Source organism: Stegostoma tigrinum, chromosome 5 (assembly GCF_030684315.1).
Source record: "Stegostoma tigrinum isolate sSteTig4 chromosome 5, sSteTig4.hap1, whole genome shotgun sequence".
Lineage (NCBI taxonomy): Eukaryota > Metazoa > Chordata > Chondrichthyes > Orectolobiformes > Stegostomatidae > Stegostoma > Stegostoma tigrinum.
Genome location: NC_081358.1, coordinates 13,180,558 through 13,207,383, shown reverse-complemented (window position 1 = coordinate 13,207,383; position 26,826 = coordinate 13,180,558). Strand labels below are relative to the sequence as shown.

At 38.8% G+C, this 26,826-nt stretch overlaps 1 protein-coding gene across 1 annotated transcript in view; it reads right to left on the bottom strand.

Moving 5' to 3' along the window:
* The window catches only part of ext1b (exostosin glycosyltransferase 1b), a 174,403-nt gene that overhangs the window by 38,177 nt on the left and 109,400 nt on the right, over positions 1-26,826 (bottom strand). The window contains exons 3-8 of the mRNA XM_048528949.2: positions 21,892-21,985; positions 18,900-19,007; positions 10,921-11,040; positions 7,592-7,724; positions 5,439-5,557; positions 4,009-4,104 (exon numbers count right to left, since the gene is read on the bottom strand). Coding sequence (XP_048384906.1) covers positions 4,009-4,104; positions 5,439-5,557; positions 7,592-7,724; positions 10,921-11,040; positions 18,900-19,007; positions 21,892-21,985 — 670 coding nt within the window. The remainder of the gene's footprint in view (positions 1-4,008; positions 4,105-5,438; positions 5,558-7,591; positions 7,725-10,920; positions 11,041-18,899; positions 19,008-21,891; positions 21,986-26,826) is intronic.

The following is a 26,826-nucleotide window of genomic DNA, read 5'->3' as shown; positions in this document are numbered from 1 at the left end:
CTCCCTATTTATTCCAGTTCCCTCCCCCCATCCCCCTCTCTGATGAAGGGTCTAGGCCCGAAACGTCAGCTTTTGTGCTCCTGAGATGCTGCTTGGCCTGCTGTGTTCGTCCAGCCTCACATTTTATTATCTTGGAATCTCCAGCATCTGCAGTTCCCATCATCTCTGATACTATTCCAACCTTATATACCTGTTTTTTTCCCATTAATATCTTGAAGACTTTGCTTAGATCATCCCTTAACCTTCTAAATTCTAGAGAAACAGGCATAATTTGGATAATCTTTCCTCAGAACCTAATCCCAAAGTCCAGCTATTATTCTTGCAAACATATGCTGTACCTCCTCCAAGGCCAACACATCCTTCCTCAGGTTGACGCCAGATCAGTGCTCAGTACTCCAAGTGGGGTCTAACCAGGTTGTTGTATAACTACGGCAAACCTCATCCACCCTTGTACACAGCTTGTCTTTATATCCAGCGGGCTGGAGTACATGTAGGGCAAAAAACATTCAGGGAAACAGAATCAAATAAAAGTTATTAACCGAGGATTTTAGCTATCCAAAAATTACCAAGGCAGTTGAGTGTACAAGACAGGGAATTCTTGAGTTATGTCCTAGACAACTTGTAAGCCAGTACACAAAGCCCAAAAAGTCTGGACTTAAAAGCTGGATATGAACCAAGGAAGATACGAGACGTTATTAGTAAGAGATCATTTTGGAAATAGTGAACATATCTCAAAGACTTTTGATAAGCTATAGATTATAAGAAAAGGATGAAGATGGTCATGAATAAAAGTCTTAAACTGAGGAAGCCTTACTTTACAATAAGATAACATTTAACTTAGCCCAACTAAGAGAACAGGCTGAATATGTTCCCATAAAGACAAAGTGTCAGACAAGACCAGAGAATCCTGGATATCAAAGGATAGTTAGAATTAAAAAAGGAGAAGCAGAAGCATATGGCAGATACAAAGAGCTGAAAATTGCAGAAACTTCTCGAAGAGTATAAGAAGTGCAGAAGGGGAACTCAGAAGGGAAAATAGGAAAGCAATGAGTGTAATACTCTGCATCGGTATTCTCACTGGGAAAAGATGATGCAGATACAGACATCAGGATTAAGCTCTATGAAACATTAAAAGAAATAAACAAAGAGTGAGAAGGCATGAGTGTGTTTGGAAGACTTAAAAGTATATGAGTTCTTACGCCCAGCTGAGAGGTAACCCAGGCTGTCAAGGGTGAAAATAGCAGGGATCTAGCAGTAATTTTCACATCATCTCCGGTGATAGATAAAGTGCAGAGGTTTGGAGGACTGCTAACATTGTCCCATTATTTTAAAACAAAAGGAGGAAGGGATTGATAAATTACAAGGCAAATCAGTCTAACCTCAGTGGTGATTAGGTATTAGAAAGAATTCTGAGCGGGCAGAGTACAGTATATTTACATTTAGAGACATGAATTAATCAGGAATAGTAAACACGGATTTATTAAAGATTGTCATATTTGCCAAATTTGATCAAATTCATGAGAGGTACTGAGGAGTATTGATAAGGGTAAGCATTTATTAGGGTCTACACAGGCTTCAGTAAGCTTTTGATATGTCCATCATGTTGACTGGTCAAGAAAGTAAAATAACCCATGGGTCCAAGTCAAAGTAGCACACTGATCCAAAATTGGCTGAAAGGCAAGAAGCAGAGGTTGATGGCAGAGGGATATTTGAGAAACCTGGAATCCATAGGGCTCAGTATTGCAGCAATTACTGTTTGTGGTGTACATTAACGATCTGGACTTAATGTAGGAATATGAACTTGATGTTTAGATAGGATATGAAAACTTGCAGGGTATTTCATACTGAGAAGGATAGCCAAAATCTTCTGGAGGATTATAAATGGGACTAGTAAATTGGGAAGAACAGTGGCAAATAGAACTGAACATACAGAAGTGAGATAATGCATTTCATGTGGACTAACAAGGCAGGGGACTACACAATGAATGACAGGACTTCACACAGTAATGAAGATCAGAAAGACCTTGGTGTGAATATCCATAGATCCTTGATGGTAGTAGGATAGATAAAGAGGTGGTTTCAGCAGCGTGAGATACTCGATGTTATCAACCGAGGCTGAGAATACAGGAGCAAGGAAGATATACCAGAATAAAAAAAACATGGTTAGGCCACAACTGGAGCAATGCATGCAGTTCTGGCCAATGTATTGTAAGGCGATGTAATTGTACTAGAGATGTTGTAAAAGCGATTTACTAGGATGCTACCTTGTTGGAGGGTCCGATCTATGAGGAAAGATTGGATAGGCTTTCTTTGGAGTAACAAAGACTTGGCAAAGTTCCAGACAGGAGTATACAAGATTATGGGGAGCATAGATAGGGTGAATTGGAAAACACGTTTTCCATTAGTACAGGAAACAATAACCAGGTTTAAGACAAGAGGGAGAAGCCTAACAGAGAGTTGAGAGGGAGTATTCTTTTGCTTGAGTGTGGTAGGAATCTAGAACTGACTGCCTGAAGGAGTGGATGAATCAGGAAGTCCTGTGATGTTAGAGTAGTATTCAGATATTCACTGGATTTGACATGGCTGCCAGGGCTATGGGCCAGAAGACAGAAAATGGGATTAATGCAGTCAGACTTTTATTGACTAGCACAGACACAATGGGCCAAATGGCCATCTTCTGTGCTGAAAACATCAGGAAATCAGAGTTTTGTATGTAAAATTTAGAGGCTGCAAAGTGCAAAGACAGCCAGGAACATCAGAACAGTTGTGCATATGGATAACACTAATAAGCTGTGGCAGCATGGAGAAGGGTTGTGTTATGGAATATAGGTGGTCTTGGTGAAGAGGAAGACACCCATAGCAATTCTATAGGCCTGACACTAACTGAATATTTCCAAGTACTTATTTTAGAGAATAATTACTTGTTGTAAGTCATTACAAAATTAAAACCAAAATGACAGACATACATCTTAACTGAATGGAGAGGAAGGAATAAGGGAAAGCACCAGAGAATTTAAATACATTCCCATGGAATTTGCAGCCTTAGGATGTCATGGGAGAGATGAGAATGGAATGGCATGAATCAGAGATATCTTAAGCATTAAACTTAAAACTGTTTTCATAAGTGTACATGATCATTTTCAATGTCAAATATGGATTTAATTTTGGTATATTGAAGTTTTTAAGTAGTTTAGGCCTTGCACTGCATCGACTTGCATCTTCAACCAGAATTCATGCTATACATTTTCCAGCAGAAAATTCATTAGGCAGCAGAGAGAGTAAAAAAAAGCATAAAAATTCAACATACTTCACTTCACAACACAGAATTTGTATGAATGACAGTCTGTGCTTAGAATTTAAACTCAACTGTTTAGTTGATAGTAACAGCTTGAATGTTACCGATTCACTCAACTGGATTGCGTATTTTCAAGGCAGCCACAGCTTGAACTAATTTTTAACGAAAGCCCCCCCATGAGCCAAGACACTCAATGCAGCCATGGCGCAAATGATTAAAAAGATCTACCCACAGTTAACATCTATAAAAGCCCATTCAAACAATTAATTTAAAAATAAACACTTATGTGCAGTAATGTCTCTCATTGTTACAAATTACACAGGACACAGATCCTAGAAACCATAAATATTAACGGAATTCAAATTATTGGGCACAATGTTATCCAATTTTTTTTTGGAATACATTGACCCTCATTGGATACTATGTATAAAAACCTGAGAGTCAGACTCGTTATGTGGGTTCAGACAGTGAAAAATATTGGCAAACAGTTGAAAATCTATCAGCAAAAATGTGAATATACTTTAATCTGACGTGAGTGCCTTTTTGTTTTAAATGCCTGCAATTTTTTTTGGCAATATGTCAAAGCTATATTCAGAAGTACATAAAGTTATTGAAGTCTGCAAACACTATGTGCACTCTCCCACTGTCAACACACAGTTCACAATGAATTGAACTATTTTGGAGACTAAAGAGTGCAATCTAAGTAAACTTACTTTATTTTCCCCTTCGATTACCAATACAGGGACAGCAGTGGAGGGCCACCGATGTTTGGCTGGCAAAGGTTTGTCACAGTCCCATAACACAATAACCTACAAACAGCCAAAAATTGGGATTAATGTACAAAACTTACACTGTCTTTATGTTTGTGCCAATTAAAATGCTCTATTTCGTTAATTATTCATTGACAACACAACTACTGACTTCAAAAGGATCGTCATTAATTTTACTTTGACAATACTTTAACATTTCTCAAACTTCTACTTATAAATATATCTTGACAATACTTTGATGAACATAGAGTTATTAGACTAACATTTCAGGTAAAACAATTTCAATTCAAAAGGAGCACCTAAACTTAATGGTAACGTCCTGGGGAGGGTTGCTAAATAAAGAGACCTTTAAGTGCAGGTTCATAGTTCCTTGAAAGTGCAGTCTCAGGTAGATAGGATATTGAAGGTGGCATTCAGTATGTTTGCCTTTAATGGTCAGCACATTGGGTATAGGAGTCAGGAGGTTATGTTGCAGCTGTACAGGACCTTATTTCAGCTACTTTTGGAGTACCATGTGAAGTTATGGTCTCCCTCCTATAGGAAGGATGTTGTGAAACTACATAACGTTCAGAAAAGATTTATGTTGATGTTGCCAGGGTTGGAAGTTTTGAGCTGAATAGGCCGGAACTATTTTGCCTGGAGAATCGGAGGCTGACCTTACAGAAATTTATAAAATCATGAGGAGTATGGAAAGCGTAAATAGGCAAGATCTGTTTGGGGGGGTGGGGGGGAGGTTTCCAAAACTGCAGGCATAGGTTTACGATGAGAGGGGAAAGATACACAACGGACCCAAGGGGCAATGTTTTCATGCAGAGGCGATGCAAGCTTGGAACTCGCTGCCAAAGGAAGTGGTGGAGGCTGGTACAATTACAACATTTAAAAGACATCTGGGTGAGTACATGCATAGGAAGTGTTGAGAAGGATCTGGGCCAAATGCTGGCAACTGGAACTAGGTTTACCTAGGATATCTGGTCAGCATGCATGAGTTGGGCCAAAGGGTGCGTTTCCGTGCTGTATATCTCTACGACACTAAACGCACAGTCGTGTCATAATTTCAGTTTAATTTTGCATACTATGGTAATAAAGATAAGGAAAGAATGCAAAATCATCCCATATTCCAATTGTTGATTATGTTTTAACCCCAAATACTGTAAAAACACCAGCGACAGGTACTTGTTGACATCCGCCATTAAATATCTTGCATACAGCTAATTTGATGAGGTGCCAGTAAGATCATTGACATGTGAACTACAGCAAGTGTGCCTTCCAGACAGCAGGGAAGAAATTTGGCAAGAGATTTTAAAAACACCAATCTCCACAGTCTTTAAGAAACGTTTTATCACCTATGGAACAGAAAAAGATGGATAATTTACCTGGGCACAATATTGGGACTTAGCAACAGCTACTAGGAGCTTTAATATTGGCTGTGACTGCGAAACCAGCGGAGTCACGGCATGGATGACGGCAGTAAACTTAGCTGAAGGCTTTATACCTAAAAACCAAAAACACAGAAGGTGGTTAAAGATCAGTAATTGAGTCCATAAAACTATTAAAAATTATTTAAGCTGCTTACACTGGACGGAAATCTAAGACAGGTACTTAACCAGGTAGTGTGTTTGACAATATAGGCTACACAGTTCTCTAAAACATATCATAAAACACACTACCATTCATAATCAGAATTCTAATACAAATCCCACATTTAAGCCGAGATCCTCATTGCATGTTCCATTAATTAGACTGTTTCCGCTCAGCAACAGCCAAAAAGAACTTTCCGCACTGGAAATTGCTGACACTGGAGCTGATAATAGTGCGGCAAGGTCAATTAGGCCCCGGTGAACACTGAAATGTTAAGTTGTCACATGACTGAGAAAGAAACAAGCGTGTCAGAGAAGAAAGTAGGGGAAATTAGGCACAAAAAATAAATAAAAGTAAACAAAAATTAATTTCGATCAAGATGCAGAAAGAAGTGAAAATAAACAGATCAATCAGAAAACTGGATAGAGAAATGGAGATGGAAATGGAGATGGAGTTTAATCCAGACAATTGAGAGGTGATGCATTTGGAGGCCAAATGCAATAGCAAATAACAGGACCCCTAGGAACACAGATGTAAAGAGGGATCTTGGAGTGCAAGTTCAGAGCTTCCTGACAGTGGGAGCACAAGTGGATCAGGTGGTAAGGCAAACATACAGCATGTTTTCCTTCATCAGTAAGTTGGCAAGTCATATATTGCAATTGTATAAAATTTGCGCTAGGTATTATCTGGAGCATTGTGTGTTGCTCTGGATGCCACACTATAGGACATGGAGCCTTTGGAGGATGTGCAAAGGAGGTTTAACAGGGTGTTGTCAAGGTTAGAATGTATTAACTGTAAGGAAAAGTTAGATAATGTTGATTATTAACAAGAGAGCTTCGGAGGATTGGGGTTGGGGGGTGGGCGGGGGGGGAACACCTGATGAAAATATATAAAATTATCAGAGGCATGGATAGGGTGCGTAGTTGGGAGTCCTTTCTCCCCAGGGTGGAAATGACTAGGAGGCACAGACTCAAGGTGAGAGGGGGAAAGTTTACAGGAGATGTGCCAAACAAGTTTTTTTTAAAGACAGAGGATGGTAGGAGCCTGGAACATGCTGCCAAGGAAGGTCGTAGAAACAGATGTGATAGCAATGTTTAAGAGACATTTAGATAGGGAACACATGCAGACAGACAGGATTTTGTTTACAACAACAGAGCCCGTTCCTGTACCCACCGTTCTATGACTACAATAAGGGTTCTTCTATTGTTAGGTATCAGCCCTAACCTTCTGGGGCATATATAGTTCTTAAGTAATGACAAATGCAGCAATTTCTTGAAAGTCATGTGGTGGTTAACAATGAGTTACCGGTTTTATGAGGGCAATGTGTAGTGGTGCAAATTATCAGAAATTTGAGCCAATTTGAAAGTTATACAATATCTCCACCCATAAAGTTTGAAAATCAATAGTAATATGTACACTAAATGTTATTTTCTTTTGAAATTTTAAATAAAGCTATGAAAAAGTAAAAATTGTAATAAAATCACTCATCTGCATTACTGTAGCTTCATTTGTAAAAAACAATAGAATGAGGATACCAACTTTACAGTTGTCATTCTAAAAATGAGTCAATAAATATTTTCCAGTAAATGCTTGACCCAAAGTTGGATTGTATCCAGCAAAATCAAAAATCAAAAGCAAAAGACAACTACTGTAATTATTGTTGCATTTATAAAATTCTTCCACAACTATATCAGCACAGAATCAGTCAGTAGAGAAATTTCACATCGGCATGTTTGCATACTCTACTATTTCCATACAAGGAAGCAATCCAACAACGGAGGTTCAACTGTATTGTTTCTAACATATGGCCAAAGCCTTGCATTGTAAATATATAAATGTGCTGTCAACATATTTGTAGAAAAAAAGGATTCAACATATGAAAGGTTACCAGCATATTAATATTCAAAAATATTTTCACTTCAGCCTAATTATTCTGCATTCTACTTACCCAAATAGGAATAATAAAAAGGAAAATCTCCTAGATACGTTGAATACTGGGGTTGACTAAATAATCCTCCTGGAGGTTTATTCCAAATTAAACCATTGCGAGATATATGGTTAAGAATTCGATCTTGAATTATCTATCAAAAACATACATAGTTACATACAATTCTAACAGACTATGACCCAATGACAATGGGGATGTATAACTTCCAAACAATCCAGAATTAATGGTGACTAACTTCGCAAAATTCACTTGTCAAGTCCTGTTTATTTAGTTTCCAGATCAACTCCATATAAAGTGCATAGGTTATGCTAACACAAACATATTTAACTTCTAAGCAGTTACAATAAATATTGCAACACATTTATACATGCTTGAAGATCATAAATTACACTATTATGGAAGCTTAAAAATACGATACCACAATAAAATCTACAGTAAAGTACCAAGAGTAACAATTTAGAGACAATAAGCTTTAATTTTTTTCATGATACAACTTAATCTTGCGTTTCAATATATAATCCCCAGACTGCAGAAGCAGGCCATTCGGCCCATCAAGTCCACACACACCCCTGATGAGCATCCCACACAGGTGCACCCTGCCACACTAACCCTGTAACCCAGCAATTCCCGTAGCTAATCCACCTAACCTGCACATCTTTGGGCTGTGGGAGGGAACCACGTATACACAGGGAGAACGTGCAAATTCCACACCGTTACCCAAGGTTGGTACTGAGCCAAAGTCCCTGGTGCTGTAAGGCAGCAGTGCTAACCATTGAGCTATTGTGTCACCCCTAATATAGGCTATTACATAAAATAAAAGCCAAAAGAACTGCAATTACTGTAAATCAGGAACTATTCTGAGGAAGGGTCACCAGGCCGAAATGTTAACTCTGGTTTTCTCTTGCTGAGCTTTCCCAACAATTTATGTTTTTGCAGGGTATTATACAATCTATTAGGCAAAGCACAACAAACTAAACCAGAAATTTCCTGATTCAATTTCCAGTATATTTAAATAAACTATTTATGTTAGCGAATGAAACCATTGGAATGTAAAAATTTAGACCATGACGGCAAAAGAAGAGATAAACCACGTTCTCACTGCTGATTGATGACACATCACATCTTTGTTTTTTGATGTGGAGGTGTTGGACTGGGGTGGGCAAAATCAGGAGTCATACCCAGAGGGGTTCACGCACTGGGTCCGATTGTCTGGTACTATGAGACGTCCAGGTGTGTTGGCTGTGTGTATCTTCGAGATACACAACAACGCAGAATCGCCGAGCAGAAACTGGTAGCCAAGTTCCGTACCAATGAAGACAGCCTCAAACGTGATCTTGGGTTCATGTCGTGCTACATGTATCCCCACCATAATGTTCTATATCTGTAAGATCTTCCTTACTGTCCTGTTTTGACACCATCACCTTGAAAAATTGTTATGATCTCTCTACTTAAATTATTTTGCATAGTTGTAGGGTTTTGGATTACTTATAACTTTGGTTAGACCTTCACCATGTGACTCTTATACCTATCATTTTATTCTAGTTATTTGGTTTGTTTCCAGCACCACCTTATTTTTAATTTTTTGTAATTATCTTTCTGCCTCATTTAATCAGATATTAGGTCATCCTTCGCCTGTTATTCAGCTGTTGACACTTTCCTCACACCATTAACACCTTTGATCAACTGCAAAGACAGTCCATTCACCACATTTGTATGATCTTTTGATCTATTTGCCCATAAATTCTGTGTGCTTCTCTCTCACTTCACCAGATGAATTGGCTTTGCTCCAAAAGCTTGTGATTTCAAGAAAACCTGCTGGACTATAACCTGGTGTCACGTGACTTCTGCTTTTGTTTTTCATTATTTTAAGGGTGACTGCAACTCTAGTAAGGCTAGACGAAGACTGCAGTGAGCAGTTGTCTTTCACTACTACAATCTATAATTTAGAGTAAGTAGAAAGGCTCTGGTCATCTAGATCAGTTTACAAAAGGAAGATAGTACTGGTGGTGGAAATCCAAAATAAAAAAGAAAATACTGGAAACACTCAAACATCACTGTGGAAAGTGAACAAAATTAATATTTCAGATCAATGACCTTTCACCAGATCTGGTAAGAAGTTGAGATATAGCAAGTTTTAAGGAAGTAGAGATTGGGAAAGTGGTAGCTTTGTGGCGGAAGTGAAGGCCTGTGATTGAGTAGTAAACAGGAGTGATTAAGTGACAAATGGGATGATGGTGTGAGGTAAAGATGGACGGCAATAAAACAAGAAATTACTAACTAATCTAGAGGGGGTATAAATGGCAACAGCAGAATCATTTCCAACAGTTGCTACTTAAAAAAAAGGAACCAAGAGTTATGACATTTTTAAAGCCTATGCTGAGTCACTGAAAGATGAGATATTGCACTTTGAGCTTCATTAGCTGGGCTGGCAAATTAATATGACTGGTGGTTGGAAGATTAATGTAATGCATGCAGACTGAAGATAGTATTTCACAGAGCCCTCAACCAATCTGCATTTCGTCTTCCCACTGTGAAGACGGCTATATTGCGAACAACAAAAACAGTATACCAGACTGAAACTGGAAATTAATAACTGCAAGGAATGTTGAGGGTTCTATACAATAAGATTATTTTACACATTAGTTAAATAATAAGATTGTATCCGAGCCATTCACCTTGTAAAACCCTCACAGTCAGCCTATTTGGATCGGGGTTAATGAACTTTCTGTTGAGAATTACATTGCCTATGCAATTTTAGCTTCTTACATTGTGATTTTAACCATAAAGAATTTACATCAAAAATTTCATAAGCACATTCCTGTCACATAGTCACTAAAGTTTAGGGGCTGTAAATCTTCTGCATTAAAATACCATTTGGGTAAAGTTTGGAAGGGCTGTTTATAGCATCAATGCAATTCCACATTTTATGTGGAGCACAATATCATTAGCCACACATCCCTGCCAGTCCACACAAAACCTAAGCTTTCAATTATTTGTATTTTGTAGAAATACACAAGGAAATGATGCTGGCCAGGCTTCCTACTTATATTATTGACATTGCATTTACACTGGTTAAGGCGAAACTACACAAGAACAATTTGGTCATAATAAGCAGAAATTAATCTAAAAATCAATTCCAGATAATATGTCTATTCCATACCAAACTCAAAGACTTAAACAATTTTCAAATTAACACCATCAAAAAACTTCAAAAAGTATTAGTTAAGAACGCAGAAATCCTTTATGACTAAAGACTGCGAGATATAGAATAGATTTCATTATTGGATTAAAGGATAAATTGACGTATGTTAAACCCAAGTCATACTCACTTCTAACGTAGTCAATACTATCTTCTCAACTGAAGAAAAATACGCATCCCATAAGAACTGTGTCTGTTGCTTAAGTGCTAGGATTTTGTCATGGTTAATAGACCTTATTGTTGAAGGTATCTGTCAGACAAGACAACAAACAATAACCAATGCAGAAAATATGTGCCAATCATTTAAGCATGCTAACTGTTGAATGAATCTCCATGACAGTGAGAAAATCTGCCAATTAAATTAATTGCACTTGTGAATTTGCAAGACAGTCATTTAACAGCTATACACGTTTGACCTGTAACCTGAATGCCCAGCATAAATGCAGGAAGGATGCTCCCAATGACTGGGAAGTTCAGAACCAAGGGGTCATAGTCTAAGGATACGAGGTAGGCCATTTAGGATGGAGATCAGGAGATATTTCATCGCCCAGTGTGTGAGAGGATTCTGTGAAATTCTCTGCCACAGCAAACGGTTGAGATTGAATGGTTTCAAGGGGGAGTTAGGCATAGTGTTCTTTCTTTATTCACTTGTGGGACCTATGCATCCCTGGCTGGGCCAGTATTTACTGCTCGTCCCTAGTTGCTTTGAGGTGGTGGTGGTGTTGAGCTGTCTTCTTGAACCGCTGCAGTCCATGTGCTGTCTATTGATCCATATTGCCCTTAGGGAGGTAATTCCAGGGTCTGACTATGTAACCGTGAAGGAACTGCAATATATTTCTAAGGTAGGATGGTGAGTAGTTTGGAGGGCAACTTGCAGGTGGTGGTGCTCCCAGGTATCTATTGCCCTCGTCGTTCTAGGTGGAAGTGATCGTACGCTTGGAAGGTATTGTCTCTGGATCTTTGGTGAATTTCTGCAGTGCATCTTGTAGGCGGTACACTGCTGCTATTGAGCTTTGGGGAAGTGGATTGCATTGTCCTAAGTGGCATCAAACCTCTTGAGTGATGCTGGAGCTGTACTCACCCTGGCAAGTGAGGAATCAAGGTGAGTTACTCACCACTTTCCAAGCCTCTGACCTGCTCTTTTAGCCACTGTGTTTATCTGGTGATTCCAGTTGAGTTTCTTGTCAATGGTAACTCCCAAGATGTTGATATTGGCAGATTCAGTGTTAGTAAGATCACAATGTCAAGCAGCAGTGGGTGGATCTCTCTTATTGGAAAGGTTTAAGCATTTGTCCATCTCGACATACAGGACGTTTAAAGCTGTCGTACTTATACAGCGTAAAATCCCAACTTCTGGGGTGGAGAAGAACACTGACCTCCTTCTTAGAGCACTGGACATTCACCCAGGTGACAGAGACAACTTCAACCCAGGTAGTGTTCTCAGACCAGGCTGGTATGGTCTGGTGTTGAGGCCTCCACTGCTGGCTCTGGGGGAACAGAAGTCCAGCTTCTGCACCACCCTACCAAACGGGAGCTATGCCCACCAAACGAGTGCTGATTTCACTTTGTCAGCTATGCCTGAGGCAAATGTCAGCAACTATTCAGGGCAGATTGAACGTTTGTCTGTGTGCACAATGATGTTAAGTAGGGTGCTGGTGCCAGGGTTGCCAATTTATTCCAGGATCTAGAGTGCCTAGTGAGTTGCTTCAGGAATGGCACTGGTAAGATGGGGCAAAAGTTGGCCATGATATTCACCGTGAGGGCTGAAATGTCAATGAAAGTGATAAGAAAACTTGCTTTTGTTTTGTATTCATGGCATGAGCGCGTCACTGGCTGGGCCAGCACTTACTGCCCATGCCTGGATGTCCAGAAAGCAGTTAAAAGTGAACCACATTGCAATGGGTGTGGTGTCATACGTATACTGGACCAGGTAAGGATGGCAGTTTCCTTCCCTAAAAGGGCAGTTGTGAACCAGATGGGTTCTTCTGAAAATCGACAATTAATTCATGGACATCATCAGACTCTTATTTGCAGATTTTCAATGATTTCAAATTCCACGATCTGCCATAGCAGGATGTGAACCCAGGTCTCCAGAACACTCCCTAGGATTCTGGATAAACAGCCCAGTGATAATACCACTAGGCAATCGTCTTCCCCATCATTGCAAGAATTACACCAAACTTGATGTGACTCACACAGCAAAAAAAACCATAAGATAAAGCATCATGCCTTCCCACAGCAGCCCATTTGTTTTTTTATGGGGATGCCAACAATTTTCTCAGTTGTCCAGGTTTCTCACAGTGAAAACATATTGCGTAGGCCCCCACTGGTTTACTATCTTGTTCCTTTTAAAGTGGGAGATTGATTTGTTTTTCCCTTTATTACTTCCCTTTACTTCTGAATATGCTTTGGTTTAACCTAAATCATTCCCATATCTCCATAATCTGTACAAACTGCTTTACATTCAGTTAGGGATCCAAGTGTTAATTCATAGATGGTTGCTTGTCTTGCTTAGTTCCTCACATGCATCTTTATGAGTTTTTGAACTCTGAGGAGAATCATTTTGCTGTGATTCAAATAAGTGGGATCCACTTTAAACATCCATTGGTTGAAAGCAAGTTGCTTAACCCTTTTTAAAGCCTGACATAGGTTTGGTCAAGCCACTTTCAGTAAGTTCAGAAGTTATAGTGGTAGGTCTTCAATATCACCTTGCAGTTTCAAGCCAGTGAAATGGTACCTCAGCTTTTTAAAAAAAATATTTTTTAAATCCAGTTCGTAGTTTCCAGCCAGGAAATATGGCCCCACATAGGGGTCTAAACAAAGACTTCTTATTTTAAGAATGAACTATTCAACTGTAGGATGTGGGCATAAATTTCCGATGTAAACTGGATCTTGTTCTGGTACTTCATTAGGAGAGAATAAAGTACTTTCTTGAATGAAAAGAAGATGCAACAATCTGGTTGATATCCACAACCTTATGACTGACAGAGGATGGATTTTACATCAGTTTTTCTTCTCAACGTGTAGGTTTCTTTTGGAAAAGATTGATCCTTGGATCCTATTGAAATATCAATGTAACTGGGCTAATATGTCTTACGAGTGCATAAATATGAGAAATGTACCATCTATGAAGTTGGTTAATTTTTAACAACTTTTCAAAAAAATAAAAAACATTTGATGAATCAAAGAGTCTATAATTAGACCCTGCAGCACGATGTTCCTGCACGAAGTGCAAATTTCAGATCTAAATTAATTAAAACAGGAAATAAATGAAAATTCCCATTGGGAAATTCTAACAATTGTAGCAATGCAATATGGAAACAACACTGCAATAATCTGCACTGTTTAATAAATCCTCCAAAACTAACAGCACATTATAATTTTCAGAGAGACAGTTGCAATGACCACGATTCCTTTGAGTGCCAATTAGTTAATACTTGTACAGCTTGAAACATCTTTCTCTCAAATAATTTTCAAAATCTGTAGATCATGCTTGTACCACACTAGATCTCAAAGCCATGACTTTTTTTAAAAAAATGTAATCTTAATGCAATCTTACTTATACATAACTCAAGTAATGCAGATGAAACAGTCAACTATTTTCTTAATACAACAATAACTGATTAAACATAGAATTAACCACAGGCTGTTGCTTATCAGTGACATAAATTAGGTTCCAAAAGACATTGACACAATCATAGATTTAAAACAGTCCATCAGCAGGAAATGAAACCGTATAAAGAATTTTTCACTCCTTTGAATGCACTTACATGCAAGATGTGAATAAAACAAATTAGTTTATGTACAGTTGATATTTTCATCTTTGTCACAAACACCCAAGGAAGCAAATATGACAGGCCAAAATGCCTGTTGTTCTTACTATAACGTTTTATAATTCGGTTACAAATATCCATTCTTCAACATTAAAAAACATGGTTACAATTTGGATTGATATTTCATCTTCATAATTCAAAGTTATTGACTCCTTGGTTACTTGCCTCCAATTAAATTATTACTCTTAAAATACACCTAAATCTTCAAAGTCTCTGGACTGTTGGAAATGGGATGAGAGTTGGCAGGTGAGTATCAGGACCCTGTGAACCTCCTACATTACAAAAATTTGCTGCAATTGCCTGAGAAAAGTTTAAACTTCATCTGGGTTGATTTTTTTAACTGGAATCTTCTGTGAATGCCTCTAATCTTGAGCTCAGGAAAGAGATTTAAACCAGATAAATGGGACTTACCCGCATACTTACCTTGGGAAATGCTACACACATTGATATCTGATCTAACTCAACAATTAGCCAATGAAACTCAACTTAGCATCGAAACAGAATCTGCACTCTTTAATTACCCCTCCAAACTGGCATGCATACCCCATTCTAGGCCCAATTATACTGTACTTCTCCCAAGCAAACACGCATCAGAAGAGACTAATCCCTCCCCATGCCAATCCAACTACCCACTTACACATTCATGAACTGAAAAACTTTTAGACCTTTAAAAACATACCTGGAAACGGCAGCTACGCTTGTGAAAAGGGGCATATCCTACCTTCTTCCATCTCTCTTGTGCCTGACCCTTCAATTCTTCAGCCAGGATCCATTGATATGGCTGAAAAATTGTAAAGGCTTTGGCTGTAGAGATCTTTTTGGGCAGTGCCAATGCATGCAGCATTGACACTGACTGTAAGAGTTAGGTCATTTTTTTCTTTAGAAATCAATATCACATTTAACTTATAACATGGAGAAGATTGCAACAACAGTTCAAACACATTTGAATTCACATTATGTTTTGTAAATCAGGAGACAAAATGAATTAATTTTAAATCCTGAAATCAGATTGAAGACAGAAAAAAACATCAAAAATTCTTTTCTCTATATATTAGGGTAATGACAAAATTATGGCTTAATCGAGCAATTTTCAGTTCAAATCTGAACCACAAGAAACAGCCTGTTCATATATATCATGTACCAAACCTTCAAAATTACAAGTTTAAAATACCCTGCAATAATTTAAGGAGAGTCTAGGCCCGAAACGTCAGCCTTCTTGCTCCTCGAGCTGCTGTGTTCATCCAGCTCGACACCTTGTTATCGCAGATTCTCCAGAATCTGCAGTTCCTAAACTTGCAATAACTTGTTTTAACTGTTGGTAGACAGCACCTTAGCAAATCTGCCTAATATCATCGATAATATTTACTACTGAGAAGTCAAAATGTATCACTTCACTTACTGATGGTTGTATTTCATTTATGTATTTGCACATTCCACAATCTTATTAATGCTTTATAGGATTCTCTTCCATTATTTGTAATGTACTTCCTATTTTGGTATTGTCTTGCAAATCTCATCATACATTAGAATCATTAATGCATTTTCCTGTTTACTTATTCGTGGGAATAAATTTTGTGAACATTGTTAGATAGACCAACATTAAAGTTTTTTTATAATTGCCCTCAGTAAGGTGGTAGTGAGCCACCGTCATGAACCACTGCAGTCTGTGTTATGGATACACAACACAATACTGCAAAGGAGTACTGCAGGACTTTGACCGAAAAACAATGAAATAATATCTATAAAATTTAACTCAGAATGGAGGGGCATTTGTAGGTGATGGTGCTGCTATGATGTCTTTGCTTTCCTAGGCAATGAAGATTGTGGGTATGTAACGTGCTGCTGAAGGAGCATCTTGTAGGCACGTGATGGGGGAAGTGAAAATGGATTGTGCAAATCAGATCATGTCAGGTTTCCTGAGCTTTGCTTAAACTGCATTTCAAGGGGGAGGTAATGACTTAGTGCTATTATCGCTGGACCATTAATCCAGAAACTTAGCTAATGTTCTGGGGACATGGGTTCAAATCCCATCATAGCAGAAAGTGGAATATGAATTCAACAAGAAGAATCTGGAATTAAAGAGTCTGATGGTGACCATGAATCCATTGTTATTTATTGGAAAACTAATGTCCTTTAGAGACGGAAATCTGTCACCCTTACCTGGTTCAGCCTACATGCGACCCCAAACCGACAGCAATATGGTTAATTTATAACTGCCTTCTGGGCAATTAGGGATGGGCAATAAATGCTCTCCCGAAGAACAACTGCGCAGTGATTATCCAATCATTTGTCGTCCAACCGTTGTTGTCTCTCTCTTTGGGCTCTATCCCACCCTATCGTTTACTCCTTACATCCGCTCCTCACTCCATCTTCCATGTATAAACCAACACTTTCTAAGCTACCATCAATTCTGAGGAACAGTCACTTGACCCGAAACATCAACTTTGATTTCTCTCCACGTATGCTGTGAGACCTGCAGAGCTTTTCCAGCAATTACTGTTCTTGTTTCTGATTTACAGCATACACAATTCTTTGAATTTTTCATAAAGCATGTAGTTACTGAATATTCAGAAAATAATTGCCTGCAAAGAGTCAACATGGATTGATGAATGGGTAAATAGGTTTGACAAACTTGATAATTTTTTTTTAAGGACGGTACTAGCAAAGTTGATTCTGAAACGCCCACACAAGAGGCTAGTAAACCAAACTGAAGCTCACGGGGGCTGGGTAACGGGCAGAAAGCAAACAGTAGGAATAAGCATGTCGCTCTCAGGTTGGCAGGGTTTGACCAGTGGAGAACTGCAAGGACCAGTGCTTGGGACACAGCTACTCCAAATCCAAATCGATGACTTGGATGCAGGAGGCAATTGTAATATTTTGCATGATGCATAATTTGTTGTCAACAAGCACTGAGAATAAATACAGGTTTCAAGGTGGTCTAAATCTGTTGATTGAAGGTGCAACAGCATGACACCTTGAATATAATGTGGATAAATGAGAGTTATCTACTTTCGAGGGAGGAAAATAGCAGCAAAAGTATTGACAAGAGACCAAAAAACGTTCATGCCCAAAGAGACCCAGGTATCCTTATGCTAAGCGACTGACAGCTGGCATGCAGATGCCTCAAACAACGTGGAAGCAAATGGTATGATAACCTTTTTCGCAAGAGGGTGAGTGTACAAGAGCAAAGAAGTCTCACTTCAATTGTATAGAATGAGAGAGACACCACACCTGGGACTGTGCGCGCAGCTCTGGTCCCATTGACTAAAGAAGTGTAACCACTTGTCTAAGAGAGACTGCAGCAGAGATTCAACAGATGGATTGCTATAATTACTAATGCCAGAGGGCAGTGGAAGTTCATTAAAAAAAATTCAAGACAGATTGATTGATTGATGGATGGATGGATTTCTTGTTTACTAATGTCAAGAGATATGGGGATTGCATGGGAATCTAGCACTCAGATAGGTCTAGAATTATAGAGAAGACTTGAAGGGCAGAATGGTAAATTCTTGTTCCTATGTCCCACAATTAATAGGGTTCTTCAAGCGCAATTTCTTACCGAAATTTGCATAAAACACTTCTAATGATTTTCTCTATTCAAGTTATTAGTAACTACACAGTTAAAATCTATAATTTTTCCTAATTAATTTGTCTGTAATTGCCCAAGCTCCCGTCTTTCCTTTCGAAAATGCATAATGCATTGATTTCTTGCTACCAGTACTACAGCAGAATTTTATCCTTATCTACATGCCAATTCTCCACATGTTTCCTCAACTTCAAACTGGAGGCTTAATTTTCCGTTAACTTCAATCTGTGAAACTTGTTAGGCTATGCTTTCACAAATAGAGAATCCATCTGGTGGCTCAACCAAGGGCTTGTTTCTTCATCTATGAGCTCCGGCAACTTGACCACGAGCTCATCCAGCTCACTCCCAGTTATGATTCAGCAAGGATAATCAGATAATAGTCTGGAGCCTTAGGGATCTTCCTCACATTTTCTGACGTTGAGACATTCATATCAATTATAAGATTCTTTCAACAGGAGGCAGATACAGACCCCAGAATTTTGTCATTTTGGGACTGAAGAACAGGTTATAGGTTTTTTGAATTCAGCATTTGGCTATACAATCAGAGATGATAGAAATTTTAAAAAATGGAGACAATGTACATTTGCCTACAGTCTTTACTCCTTTCCCTGTTCAAAATGATTTAATGTTAATTTTAAAATTATAAAAGTGATGACTGAGCTAAATCCATAGCTAATATAATTCTCCTACCTGCAGCAATAACCTTTCATCTCCAACAACAATAGCTTGGTTCCAGTCAATGACTTCTGAAAACGGAAGTTCCCATCCATTACTTAGCATCACTGGAATACATGCAGCCTGCAACAGTTAGAATAGAATATGTACAAACATAGGTCAAAGATAAAAATATCAAAATAAGGGTGCAAAAAGCCTGTGTAATATACTTATAAAAGCAAAATACTGTAAGTGCTGGAGTTCTGAAATGAAACTAATTACTGAAGAAACCCTGAGCCTGTCAGAAAGAGAAACAGGGTTAATATTTTGAATCCAAAATGATTCTTCTTCAGAATGCTACTTAAATATTATGTAATCTTTGCATACATGTAATTATATAATATATTTACTTTTTTTCCCCTTATTTATTATTTGAGAACTTTCTGGAGGACAAGAAACAGATTCACTGTTTGAACTTAAAAATAATTTTACAGCAGAATGGACTGCAGATTTGTACTCAATGTTAAACAAAAAGAAAAGCCACGAGATATTCAGCATTAAAATGCATACATTTTGATAATTTGTTAACTGTCGGGTAAAAGCTCTAAAAGTAGCCACTGAACAAATCATTAACAAATTCCATGACTTGTATGATTAAGCAAATAAAAGTAGAATTCTGCAAAATAAAAGACAGAATAAAACAAAATGACAAAGGTTTACAAGTTTCCAATTGTATTAATTATTATATATCATTGAAGATTTATCAAAGAGGTGTTTTATTTATTGTATTTTGTAGCAAATAAATGAAGACCACCATTTAGCTTTTATTAAAAGACAAAAGAAAGTAAATACGATGCTATGCCACCTTGCATACAAGCTGATAATTTGGAACCAACATTTAGGGCTTCAGGGTAACTGGAGAGCAAGACTCCTGATGTTGTTGTTCCCCAAAGTATTTCTCACGCTCTTCATTACTACCACCTCACTTCTCAATAACAATGCTGCTCTGAAGGGGAATTTAGTGGTGTCAGATTTCTGGCTAAAACACGCATCTTAATGCAACATCACTCATCTCCGTTAATTGGAGCAAAAAGCAACGTTCACACTTCCTTTATTGATTGCTCAATTAATTCCTTTGAAAATATTTCATTATCATTTTGAGAGGAAATGCTTGTTTGTGTATCGTGCCTGCTCATATTGGAAATACATACCGAAGTGTTTCACAGCTAATTAATTATTTTAAAGTAAAATCACTCATGTAAGGAAACGTGACACCCAACTTCGTACATAAAGGCCTCACAACGGCTAAAGGAGATGAATTACAGCCTAACCAGTATTCATTAATCTGCTTTGGTTAAATTGATTAAGGCAGAAGAAAAACTGCCTGATCATCTTCCAATACCACAATTGGGCATTGACCTGAGAAACAAAAGACTCGTTAAACATCCCATTGCAGTTCTGTGGCTTATTAATACTGCAAATATTTAATTCTAATGTTTAATATTAACAAAAGTGTTCCTCTTTCACTTTCCATTTATTAAATGAAGAAAGGGACAAGTAGCAGAGATTAGATTTACAATGGAGATAGAAGCAGAGGCATAGGACTCAGAAATGGTCTAAGAATTTATTTAAAAAATGAGCCATTACAAACCATCTATGACCTGCAGTTCAGCATACAATAAAGCAGAAAGTGGGCTCTCTTAGCAAGTTTATTGACTATTTGGTGCATATAAGGTACGGCTAATAGTACTTAGCCTCGGCAATGGAAAGGCATTGGATCAGCCAAGAAAGTTATGGCAGTCAATTTCAATGATACAAAGTGTACAACTGACTTTGGATCATTGAAATTGACTGCCGTAACTTTTTTTTGCTGATCCAATGTCTTTCCATTGCCGAGGCTAAGTACTATTAACTGTACCTCATATGCATTCAATAGTCAATTAATCTAGAGCACTAAAAGATGCTATCTCATGATGCAATTCTGATTACCTATGGGAATATTTGAACTGTACTAGGTTTATTATTCATTCACTAGTCTTTAATAGGCTGCATTTCTCCCAGACCCAAAACTGGTCAGAACTGATGTCAACCAGATATAAATATGAAATTTAAATTTAACTTAAGTATCCTTCACACAGCTTTGCTAATCACTACTTCAAGTACTTCACGCTTAGAAGTAAAAAATGTAATCAAGAAAGTTGTGGTGCCAGAATAGCTGAGAAATCTAAAAAGAGTTTACGTGACGTCTTCTAATACACTGACTGTAGTCAGAATTTTCTGGAATAACTTCACAACTGAACTCATCCAATCTACTTCTGTAGGTGTGCCACACTCTTCATTTTTGTTGGTTGTGTAAACGTGTATTGGGGAATTTCAGAGGTGACAAATTAAGTTTAAATCTATATTGTTATTAATTTGCATCACAAGATATTGAACCTGAACATCGTGCATTTAATTTATGACTTACTTGTGAAAGAAAGTATTGATTTTATTTCTCAAAAAACCTCAAGTAGGATAATATGAAACAAGAATAAACAGCCTCAAAATTGAGTTTGAGGACTGGACCGCCGGAGGTCAAGATCACATTCACATGCTGCAAAGTTAGAGTTGAGAAGATTACGCCTAAAAAATTATGCACGCTTAATCTGGTTGAAATGTAAAGGTAACTGCAGATCAGCGCAAAAGGATTAGAATTGGCCTTTGCCTTTATGCCCTATCCAATGGGATCCTGAATGCAAGCAAGTGATTCCAGACAGTAAAGAAATATTTGCAGTTAAACAGCATTTGTCATAATGATGGTATCCCCAAAGTACTTAATAGCTAGAAGTCTTTTTGAAGTGCAGTGACAATATAGGAAACAGAACAACGAAGTTAGGCCCAGCAGCTTTGACGAACAACAGCGACTTAGCACGTAGATATTGGTAATGCATACAATGCGAATATTCACAGAAGCGTCAATAGCGCTATATATTTTTCAGCTCAAGATTTTGTGGTGCAGCATCATCTATATGTGCCATACGTATATTACCTGTAAAGCCTCCAGAAACCGGAAAGATCCCAATCTACGACCACGTGGAACCAAACAGAAGGTGGAATTATGCAACATTTCACGATAATCATATCTAGAAAAGAATAAATAAGAAAAAAGTTTTTAAAAACTCCATAAAATTCGATCCATTAAAAGGTGTTCAATCATTTCAAAATTTTGCTGTTGGCCAATGACGATGCTCTAATCAAATAACTTTCTAGACCACTTTAGAGACCAACTGAGAATCAATATTGGCCAGTCCCCAGAGTTTGAGAGGAGTCCGAGAAAAAAATCAAGTCTGACTGCAACATCAAGAGTATATAGTTTCGTCTGCAGCATCAAATTAGTCACCGCCATATTGTTCACATCTGACTGGGCAAAATTTAAAGAAATGCAGGATGAAATGCCATCATTTTAGTTAACTTCATAGTGAACTCATAGCGCTTTTCTGTTCCACTAGTCATCATTCCCAATGAAGGTTGGAGCTCTGCTCTTCCCAGCACCAACCTGAGTCTACACCACAGGAAAAGCAAACTTGTTTAATAGTTTAACAAGTCTTTAGAAGGTGGGCTCTATCCCCACTAAGCATTTACTCCTTACCCTTCCCTCCCACCCTACCTTCTGCATATAAACTGACATTTTCCTAGCTATTATCAATTCTGAGGAAGGGTCACTGGACCCAAAACATGAACTCTGATTTCTCAACAGAGATGCTGCTAGGCCTGCTGAACTTTTCTGGCAGTTTGTCTTTTTTAAAAGGCAAAGGTATTATTTGTTCACACAGGTTAAGCAGAAGGCAGTGAGCCAATTTTCCATTCAGAATACAAAGCAATTAGTATGAATGCAAAGAGCCATTTTCTGGAACAAACCTGTAGGACTAATTTACAGAAGGGAGGTCACAGTGACTAGATTAAGAGTATCTGTCATAACGTAGATAAACAGATTTTTAAAAATGCTCCATTAATTAAACACTAAAAATTTACTTCAATGCAGAATTCTTTTTAAAAGATAATAAAAAATAATTGAAAATATTGAGTCACAGTTAGAACTGCCTTATACTGGTTCCAGTTATTTCAAAATCAAGTTTCACTGTACCAGGTGAATTTTATGAGATGAGGGCGTAGAAGGATGGGTTAGTAAATTTGCAGACGACACTAAGGTTGGTGGAGTGGTGGATAGTGACGAAGGATGCTATAGGTTGCAGAGAGACATAGATAAACTGCAGAGCTGGGCTGAGAGGTGGCAAATGGAGTTTAATGCAGACAAGTGTGAGGTGATGCACTTTGGAAGGAGTAACCAGAAGGCAAAGTACAGGGCTAATGGTAAGATTCTTAGCAGTATAGATGAGCAGAGAGATCTCAGTGTCCATGTACACAGATCCTTGAAAGTTGCCCACCCAGGTTGACAAGGCTGTTAAGAAGGCATACAGTGTTTTAGCTTTTGTTAATAGAGGGATCGAGTTCCGGAAACAAGAGGTTATGGTGAAGCTGTACAAAACTCTGGTGCGGCCGCACGTGGAGTATTGTGCACAGTTCTGGTCACCGCATTATAAGAAGGATGTGGAAGCTTTGGAGAGGGTGCAGAGGATATTTACTAGGATGTTGCCTGGTATGGAGGGAAGGTCTTACGAGGAAAGGCTGAGGGACTTGAGGCTGTTTTCATTAGAGAGAAGAACGTTGAGAGGTCACTATCCACAACTCCACTGACCTTAGTGTTTTCTGCAAATTTAATAACCCATCCTTCTACGCCCTCATCCAGGTCATTTATAAAAATGACAAACAGCAGTGGACCCAACACTGACCCTTGCAGTACACCACTAGTAACTGGTCTCCAGGATGAACATTTCCCATCAACTACCACCCTCTGTCTTCTTTCAGCAAGCCAATTTCCAATCCAAACTGCTATATCTCCCACAATTCCATTCCTCCGCATTTTGTACAATAGCCTATTGTGGAGAACCTTATCGAACGCCTTGCTGAAATCCATATACACCACTTCAACCGGTTTACTCTCATCTACCCATGTGGTCACCTTCTCAAAAGAACTCAATAAGGTTTGTGAGGCACGACCTTCCCTTCACAGAACCGTGCTGACTATCCCTAATCAATTTATTCTTTTCTAAGAACCCACCTCAGAGGCACTCCAAACACTCCTTTTCTTGGGGTCCAGTACCATCCTGATTCTCCCAGTCTACCCGCATGTTGAAATCTCCTATAACAACTGTAGTAATACCTTTGCAACAGGCCAATTTCAATTCCTAATTCAACTAACACCCTACATCCCGACTACTGTTTGGAGCCTGTAGATAACTCCCATTAGGGTCTTTCTACCCTTAGAATTTCTCAGCTCTATCCATACTGACGCGACATCTCCTGATTCTATGCCCCCCCTCGCAAGGGACCAAATATCATCCCTCAACAACAGGGCCACCCTACCCCCTCTGCCCATCAGTCTGTCCTTTCAATAGCATGTATAGCCTTGAATATTCATTTCTCAGGCCCTGTCCACTTGCAGCCACGTTTCAGTTATCCCCACAACATCGTACTTGCCAATTTCCAACTGAGCGTCAAGCTCATTCACCTTGTTTCTTATGCTTCGTGCATTCATATAATATTTTTAATTTGTTACTCCCCTCACCCTTCCTATCAATCTCTATTTCACTTGGCCATACTGTACGATCCCTTCTTAAATTTTCTGCTCCGTTGATTCGGTTGTCTTTCTTAACTTCATTCTTAAATTTCCAGTTTGTTCCCCCCCCCCAGTACTTAGATTAAACACACCTGTGTGGCCTGCCAGAATGCTGGTCCCCCGCCTATTAAGGTGCAACCCATCCTCTTGTACAAGTTATCCTTACCTCAAAACATACCCCAGTGATCCAAGAATTTAAATCCTTGCTTCCTGCACCAGTTCCTCAGCCACACGTTCAGGTCCATTACGTCCCTGTTCCTGCACTCTCCAGCCTGAGGAACTAGAAGCAATCCGGAGAAAACCACCCTGGAAGTCCTGCTTTTCAGCCTTCTTCCAAGTTCTCTGAAGTCCCGCTGCAGAATGCCTCTCCTCTTCTTCCTGACGTCATTTGAGCCGACATGCACCACAACCTCTGGCTCTTCACCTTCACCCTTGAGGATTCCCTGCACTCTGTCAGTGACATCCTGGATCCTGGCATCAGGAAGGCAACACACCATGCTCAAATCCCGCCTGTTGCCACATATTTGGTCCGTATCCCTCTAAAAGCTTCCTATTCATACACATATCTAAATGCTTTTAAAATGTTTTAATTATAATCCCTCTACCACTTCCTCTGGCAGAGTTCCAAGCATGCATCACCCTCTGCATGAAAAAGTTACCCCTCAGATCTCCTGTATATCTTTATCCTCTCACCTTAAAACTATGCCCTCTAGTTTTGGATTCTCCCACTTTAGGAGCTCTATCCATGCCCTTCATGATTTTATAAACCTCTATAGGTTTTGATGGAATGGCTGAACAGGTTCGATTAGAAAAATGGCCTTACTCTGTTCCTAGCTTCTACGTTTCCACACTCCTTTGGGAGTCAATACCAATTACAGTTTTCAGGTTAACCAAGGTTACAGGGAAGGGGTTGAGTGAGCCAGGGCTGAGATAGGATTCTGCTAAGAGGCCATTAACTGAAAGGGGAGTAGTAGTATGGACTAGGGGAGAAAGAAAATATAACTGGCACAGATAGAGCAGAGTTACAGGCTACACCATAGTGTGTGAAGGTTTGGCATCTGAGGGGCTAGGTGGGGAGGTGGGAAGAAGGGAAAAAAAGCGAAGAATTACCAAGTTGAGGAGAGGTAGTAGCTCAACAAGAAAGAAAAATTACAGTTGGTTAGTTAAAAGCTAAAAAGAAGAAAAAGCTGCTGCATTGATGTAGCCAATATTATCAGTATTCTAAGTACGGGGAGGGCAAGACAGGGTGAAGGAAAGGAATGTTAGAGACATGGTAAATTAAAACAAAAGTCCTTCTGCAGGAACAAATGACATTAAATGATACAAGGTTAAAAGTTTGATTCAAGTCATCAGCAGGTGCAGGGATGACAAATTATTACTTAATTGCACACAAACTTCATGCTGCCTTTTCATCTCTACGATTTTGTCATGCATACCAGTTTGAAATAAACTGATATGCATACCAGTTTGAAATAAACTGATATGCATACCAGTTTGAAATAAACTGATATGCATACCAGTTTGAAATAAACTGATTACAGGCTACATGTTTCACAAATGGTCTCGGTACTTGCGCAGCTAGCTTGATATACAGAAGAGGGAGCATGGTCCTCTTAGTAGTGAGTTGTTTTGAGCTTTTACACGCTGGGAGCACAATGAATGGAGAAACAGGCCAAAGTAGGGATCCTCAAGATCACTAATGTGGGCCTGGAAGTTTACAGTTTCAATACCTATCCCCATTAACACGTAGCTCCCACCGAGCCATATTTGTCACTGATGGCTCCAATCATTTTCAGGAAATTCTATTAGCCTGAAAAGTCAGGTACATGCTCCTTCTGCTTTTCTCTGGTTTGACAGAAATCTATGATAACATTACACCCCAACATATCTTAGAAAATTGGGTTTCTTGTCAGTCACCTTTCTGGATGTAAGAACTGTGTTACGAAGACAGGGTTGCCAACTCCAGCTTGAAAGTAACTGCATTCATAAAAATGAGGGCAGTAATGATTATCATGGTCACTGGCAGTGTTGAAGTCACCCTGTGCAGATGCAGGTCTAGCTGGAGGAGACAATAGTTCAGTGATCACCTCCTTGACATAAAATACTTGCTTTCGACATTGCTTCTGTATGAAGTGGAGATAGGAGGAATCTGTTCCAATAATGTCTTCTTTCATTAGGGAGCCTCTGACACAACCGCCCTTTTCCTCAAAAGGAGATTACCCCCAATGCCACAGCTGAAATGGCCAT